Source organism: Hemibagrus wyckioides, linkage group LG14, assembly GCF_019097595.1.
Source record: "Hemibagrus wyckioides isolate EC202008001 linkage group LG14, SWU_Hwy_1.0, whole genome shotgun sequence".
NCBI classification, from domain to species: Eukaryota; Metazoa; Chordata; class Actinopteri; order Siluriformes; family Bagridae; genus Hemibagrus; species Hemibagrus wyckioides.
Genome location: NC_080723.1, coordinates 4,387,501 through 4,394,752, shown reverse-complemented (window position 1 = coordinate 4,394,752; position 7,252 = coordinate 4,387,501). Strand labels below are relative to the sequence as shown.

Here is a 7,252-nt window from a genome sequence, read left to right as displayed (position 1 = left end):
TCGTGAATTTGTGCTGTGGCTTTTCCCTGGCTAACAACGCTGGTCACACAATGAAGGGCCCTGGATTCAGTTGATCCCCGCCAGAGACCCTGTTCAAAGTGGAACTGCTTTGTAAGCCGGCAGGAAGGCCCAAACACTGCCAGCAGTGTGCGGCCCTTAAAGGGAGAAGTCGAGCAGAAAACCAATACATCACAAGAGCCACAGAGGAAAGAGCGAGAGCGAGAGAGAGAGCGAGAGAGAGAGAGAGAGAGAGAGAGAGAGAGAGAGAGCAAAACTAAGGGAACGACAGATTGCTTGAATGAAGGAGTCATTGAGACAATGAGAGCATACACACCAAATACCTTGAGAGTCCAGTGGAGCTCTAAAAGCGCCGTGAATTTAATAGTTTGAAAATAGGACAAACTGAGACTCACTGTCCAATGTTGAAAGTTCGCCTTACTTAAACACTTAAAAGACAAATATGTGAAGTCTGAGATGACCACAAATACAAGACTAAAAGTTTAAACCATGGTTAAAACAAGCAACAAACTGCTTAAGAGTCTGTCCATACTGTCTATAACTATATTACTGTAATACTGTAATATAACTACATTAATAAATCTACATCATTTTATTAGTTTTATATATTAGTTAATGGTTACTTTCCTCTGTTTCTTTAATATGTCCAGGGTATAAGAACAGAAAAAGAAATAACTCAAGAATCAAACATCATGTTATATACTGCAGATGAACTTGTCTGTCTAATTAGACACATCAGTTTACTCTGTAAAGTTGTAGTGGGGTCAGTTGTTATTGTAAAACACCAGGAGAATTAAAATAAGGCAGTACGGTAGCACAAGGTTCTCTTCCAATTCATGCCGGTAGGAAGACTTTCTGCCTGGTGCGAGTGAAAGTTCAAGTGTGTGTGTGTGTGTGTGTGTGTATGGTTGCCTGCGATGGACTGGTGTCCCATCCAGGATGTGTTCCTGGGATAGGCTCCAGTGCCTTAAACAGGACAATGAGGTTGCTGAAGATGAATGAATCAATGAATAAAAATAACAGACTATGATACTTTTTCCCCCTCAAAGGACAAACAAATTTTATTAACTGCATTGCAGGAAAATTGTTTGGAAACGCTATTCAGTTTTTCTTGAACAAGAACTAAAAATTCTATGGTTTTGATAGCATTTGGTTTGCATTAGGTTAGAGTCTTTACATGGCAAACAGCAGGTACATCCTGTGTGAAAGTCTCTGTACAGTGCCGTGTGTCACTATATCATGGAAGTATGTCATGAAAAAAAGCCCAGATGTGCTGAGCAGTGGCCTGCCCCACAACAGGCTCCAGCTCCTCAACTGAGACGTTGCTGATCTTATGGATGCTCGAGAAGCACTGGAGTAGGGCCATGGCTTTCACCTTGCCAACCCCAGGGATCTGCTGTACCAAGTTCAACACCACTGGGTCCAGTAGTCTGGCTGTGCTTTTCCTGCGGAATGGGTTCACCTTGCTCTCTCCGTGCACCTGTAGAAGAAAACATTTTATATTATATGACATTCAGAGAGAACTATAAAAGTAGGGACATTAATAGTCTAACTTGTGAAGGAGGAGATCTAGGACAAGTTATATAGACCATAATAGATGGGGCACACCTGAAATTTGTTTCCCCCAACATGCATTTATAGGTTTCTCCCTCTCTTGCTTGCTAGATGCTATTTTGTTTGAATTTTTCTGACTGCCTTGCCTGTGTGATGACCAGAAAAGGAATGGTCATAAATAAAAGTTGATCTGGATTCATGCAATTCGTCAGCCATGACCTCTTTACACTATGCGCTGTAGTTAAGACTACATCTGACGACACTATATTGCCAAACGTTTTGGGACGTCTGTCTTTACATGTACATGAATGTAATATGGAGTTGTCCCGCCCTTTGCAGCTATAACAGCTTCAACTCTTCTGGGAAGGCTTTCCACAAGGTTTAGGAGTGTGTTTATGGGAATTTTTGACCATTCCTCTAGAAGCGCATTTGTGAGGTCCAGTACTGATGTTGGACGAGAAGGCCTGGCTTGCAGCCTCCGCTGTAATTCATCCCAAAGGTGTTCTATCAGGTTGAGGTCAGGACTCTGAAGTTCCTCCACACCATACTCACTCATCCATGTGTTTATGGAACTTGCTTTGTGCACTGGTGCGCAGTCATTTTGGAACAGGAAGGGGTCATCCCCAAACTGTTCCCACAAAGCATGAAATTGTCCAAAATGTCTTGGTATGCTGAAGCATTAAGAGTTCCTTTCACTGGAACTAAGTGTCCAAGATTAATACCTGAATTCAAGGATTTGGAGGGGTGTCCCAAAACTTTTGGCAATATAGTGTATTTAATGTCTGTCTAACTGGGAAACATTTTAGTATGTTTAGTGTTTATCTGTTAACGGTTGTTGTTGATCTTTTGTTTGCTCCCTACGTGTGTGAGGGGTCGCCACAGCGGACCAACTGGTCCCCACAACAACTTGGCACAGGTTTTACGCCGGATGCCCTTCCTGATGCATTCTTATTCGGGCTTGGGACCGGTACTGCATCCAGTGGCTGGGGTTTGAACCTGGGACTTCTGCATGGTACGTGAGAAACCTACCCCTGAGCCACCAGTGCCCTGTTTATCTGTTAACGGTATACCTATTTTATTGCTATTTACATGCACACAATAAATAGTGTATTTGTTATTAACACTAAAATGCCTTGGTTAGATCTTTGCATCTCACACTGACTCACCATCTGTGCAATGAGCTGGGCTGCTTCACCAGGACCTGAGACATGCAGCAGGGTCAGGCCCAGCTCCAACACCACAAACTTCTGCAGTGCACTGAAGTACTGCTCACTGAGATGGGTCTTCTCCACCAGAACAATCCCATGGAAGTTACTATTGGCCTGTAACATAATGACTTGAATTAATAAGCGTTTTAAACACATTTTAAATGGTTTAAATATACATGTAAGCATATTTTAAATGGTTTTCACATACAAAGTAATATGCAGAGTATAATCTAAAATTGTGTTTTAAGAGCAGATTAAATGCCAGGATTTCCACCAGCATTAATTAAAAAGCAATGATTTATATTTCAGCAGATGAAATAGAATATTTACTCATTGGTTAAAGGTACAAATAATAAGCACATATAATCATTTGAGTGAGACTCAGCATGTTGTTGTTGTTCTTTCAGCTGCTCCCTGTTTGGGGTCGTCACAGCGGATCATTTGGTCCACATGTTTCGTTTCGGCACAGGTTTTACACCGGATACCCTTCCTAATGCAACCCTCCCATTTAATCCGGGCTTGGGACCGGCACTGAGAGTTAACTTTTCAGTAGCTGGGTTAGCTCCCTGCCCAGGAATTGAACATGGGCCGCTGGACCACCAGGAGGCTCGGAGATACTCAGTGTCTAATTCATAATTCCTGCACATGCTTCATGAAACATTATAGCTGGAGGAGGAAAAAACAGATTAAATGGACATCTCTGTCCTTAAAACCCACGGCTATACCTGCAGCAGTTTTGCACCAAAATATATTTGAATACTTTAGTTGCATATGTAGAATTTCTCCATTGCAATACATATTTTATTTAAGAATTTCTTCTTGTCAGTATACTCTCCACAACCTGCACCCTACGATGTCAAATAGATAAACAAGATACATTTTAAAGGCTCTAAAAGCTGCAAATGGCCCAAAGTCATGCTTACGTTAAGGTATACAGGTTAAGATTACTGACAAGGCTGGAAAAAAACCCCATTTCGTTTTGTCAGGACCCACAGGCAACCAAAATAGATCAATTTTCTTACATTTCTGAATCGAACAATTTTTCTTTTGTAGTCGTTCCCTGCCACCAAGTCACTCTCTGACACATACAGGATACAACTTTTGTTACTGAGGTGAAGGTCCACAACACCAAGCTCCTCCTCAAAGACAGTCTTCACATTCCCTGAAAAAAAAGAGAGAGTAAGCAAGCAGACGTCATAGTCACATGGTCTTCATTAGGATTTTGAAGTCTTTATTATACACCAATCAGGCATAAAATTCTGAGCACTGACAAGTGAAGTGAATAACACTGATGATCTCCTCATCATGGCACCTGTTAGTGGGTGGGATATATTAGGCAGCAAGTGAACATTTTGTCCTCAAAGTTGATGTGTTAGAAGCAGGAAAAATGGACAAGCGTAAGGATTTGAGCGAGTTTGACGAAGGGCCAGATTGTGATGGCTAGACCACTGGATCAGAGCATCTCCAAAACTGCAGCTCTTGTGGGGTGTTCCCGGTCTGCAGTGGTCAGTATCTATCAAAAGAGGTCCAAGGAAGGAACAGTGGTGAACCGGCGACAGGGTCATGGGCGGCCAAGACTCATTGGGGAACGAAGGCTGGCCCGTGTGATCCGATCCAACAGATGAGCTACTGTTGCTCAAACTGCTGAAGAAGTTAATGCTGGTTCTGATAGAAAGGTGTCAGAATACACAGTGCATGACGGGTCAGCAAAAGGGGGACCAACACAATATTAGACAGGTGATCATAATGTTATGCCTGGTCGGTGTAGGTCTGAAGGCCTGATGCTGATGTTTTGCATGTTTGTGATCTCTCTGCTCTAAGACACCCACTTCAACCCAGGAAGGGCTGTTAATGAGTTAGTGAGCAAGATCAGGTGATTTGGGAGAAGGGGAAAACATTAAAGACCTAAGAAACTCCAGGTTACACACCTTTAAAATGCTGCACTAGTGTGGAGCCCCTCCACTTGGCGTTGACGATGACATGTCCGTATGGAGGTACAGCACTGACCACCACTGCTGCTGAAGGCTTTGGCTCCATCACGCTGACATAAGCACTACCATTATTCATCTAGAGACAGCTAGTCAGCACTAAAGGAATAACTCGTCATTAGTTTGTGGCGATCATTTAAGACTGCAGCTAACAGCTCACATCAACCAGTTAGCATCATGGCTAGTTCTTCTACGGTCATCTAGCAGGCTTGAACTAGCTGAAACCCTGCTATATATCGATATGATATAATAAATCGATATTTATAATATTTCCATGCGTGTAAATGGTTTCGCGAGGCAACTTAAGAAAAATGAGTCGGTCTGCGTGCCGCCCATCAAAACGACGAACCGTATCAAATCTCGCGCCTGTTAACAGCCCAGAGCTGGGGCTCAAATCTCGCGAGACTTCAGACCAAGCCATCTATTGGTTGCGCCTTTTCCATTTAAATGATTGAAGAGATACAAAGAAGCGTCTTCAGTTACAGACGCACAAACGCATGAACTAGATTGAGGAGGCATCTCAACTTCATTCAGACAGCGATTACAGCCAGGTAAGTTTACTGGAGCAACTTTCGGCGAGTGCATTGATTTAGAGAGGTGTGCTTTTTTTTTGTTTGTTTTGTTTTTTGAGAAGACTTAAATATTAATTGCACTTTTGCATGACGCACAAAATTGTCATCTCAAAGCGTCATGAAACGCAGGTTCGAGAGCAGTAAGGTAACACACACAGACACACACACACACACACACACACACACGGGGACACACACTAATTCCTGTCAGCTGTGTGAGGATCCATGTCCAGGCTTGTCCTGAAACAGCATGCACAGACCCTCAGGATTGCAATTTCATTGAACCATTAGTGAATTGTAAATTATTGAACGTTTAATAATTGCAATATGAATAGACTTGAACCTTGATCAGTGTGAATGTTTTTTTTTTTTTTTTTTTTTATGCCTCTGAGTCTGGACCTCATGGTCTTTTGTGGCACTCTGGCTGAATTGTGATTTAAATAAATGGCAATCTGAAGGATTTATGTTGGAGCCAACAACAAAGGAACATTCTCTGATATAATGTTTAAATTACAAAGCGAACACTAATAACCTTTTTGTTCATTTTCTCCGAAAACCATCAAGTGATTGCTTTGTCCTGGTCAAGTTCATGGTGGATCTGGATCTTAACCCAGGTGGAAATACACCTTGGATGGCTTGAGCATCATGAACTCTTAAACTCTTAAATGAATTAGATTACAAAAATCCATACAAGCACTAACTGTGAGCCCAGAATTCACTTTGAAACATTTTGTTTTCCCTCTTTTTTTTCTTTTCTTTTTTTTTTTATAGAGGTCAAATGGTTCAGAGACCTTTAATATGTTTGAGTCTTTGGATGCTGCTGGTGTGCATGTTGGCTGTGTGTGATGAAGCGGATGCTTTCTTTGAATGGATGAAGAAGGCGGCACCAGCTCCGGCCCTGGTGCCTCCAGCTGTGCCCACTAATCCGACTGCCCTCTCTGGTGATGCTCCAACATTTGAGATGAATGTTGCTGATGAGAAGCTACTGGCTGAGGCGAAACTGATTGATATGAGTCCTCTTGACAACTGCCATTTTAGGGTAAGGACTTTCTTGAAGTTGTCTTTATTTATCACACATACATTACTGCACAGTGAAAATCTTTCTTCGCATATCCCATCCTTGGGGGTTGGGGGTCAGAGTGCAGGGTCAGCCATGACGCAGGGTGTGTTGGAGGGGACCTTGCTCAAGGGCCCAACAGTGGCAGCTTGGCAGTGCTGAGGCTTGAAATCCGATCTTCCAGTCAACGACCCAGAGCCAGATTTATGCATGAAAATATTTGGTTCAGTGTATCAACCTCATGAACAATATGGTCCTGATTTTTGCTCACCTCTATTTTGTTTATATTCTGGAGATTTTTACCTTTTAGATTTTCTGACTTCTGTTCACAGGTTGTCACTCAGCTCAAAGCTACCTGCAGCGGCCTTTCAGAAGAACAACTGGCAAAACTGGGTGTGGCTTTGTTCAACTGCCAATCAGAAGTAGAAGGACGCAGGACTTTCCTGTGCACGGAGGAAATGGTACAGTCATTACTTTAAATGACTTCATTTAAATTTTGTGCTTCAGTATTTTTATTCAGCCAGTGTTCTATGTCTGTGCAGCATTCATTTGTACTAATCACTTAAGATAAAATATATATATTTTTTTTACATAATCTTCCTTTAATGTGTAAAGGCAGTCTGGCCTGTCTGAATATAGTAGTACACTGATTCATTTGCTGGGAAAGAAAACATTTTCAAGTCGGTATCTATCAAAACTGGTCCAAGGAAGGAACAGTGGCTGAATTGTGATGGCTAGACCACTGGATCAGACCATCTCCAAAACTGCAGCTCTTCCCGGTCTGCAGTGGTCAGGGTCATGGGTGACCAAGGCTCATTGATGCATGTGTGGCGCGAAGGCCTGGCCCATGTGATC

The 7,252-nt window shown here is 42.4% G+C and overlaps 2 protein-coding genes across 2 annotated transcripts in view; one reads left to right on the top strand and one right to left on the bottom strand.

The window, feature by feature from the left end:
- Positions 1–1,040: 1,040 nt before the first annotated feature.
- Positions 1,041–5,146, bottom strand: faap24 (FA core complex associated protein 24). Its single transcript, XM_058407551.1, has 4 exons — positions 4,709–5,146; positions 3,803–3,942; positions 2,739–2,894; positions 1,041–1,498 (listed from the first exon to the last, which is right to left on the bottom strand). The coding sequence occupies exons 1-4, from the start codon at positions 4,845–4,847 to the stop codon at positions 1,256–1,258; spliced, it is 678 nt and encodes a 225-aa protein (XP_058263534.1). The 5' UTR covers positions 4,848–5,146; the 3' UTR covers positions 1,041–1,255.
- Positions 5,147–5,191: 45 nt separating this feature from the next.
- bmb (brambleberry) overlaps positions 5,192–7,252 on the top strand; it is a 9,927-nt gene continuing 7,866 nt past the window's right edge. Inside the window, exons 1-3 of the mRNA XM_058407498.1 lie at positions 5,192–5,319; positions 6,112–6,379; positions 6,730–6,858. Coding sequence (XP_058263481.1) covers positions 6,119–6,379; positions 6,730–6,858 — 390 coding nt within the window. The 5' untranslated portion in view covers positions 5,192–5,319; positions 6,112–6,118. The remainder of the gene's footprint in view (positions 5,320–6,111; positions 6,380–6,729; positions 6,859–7,252) is intronic.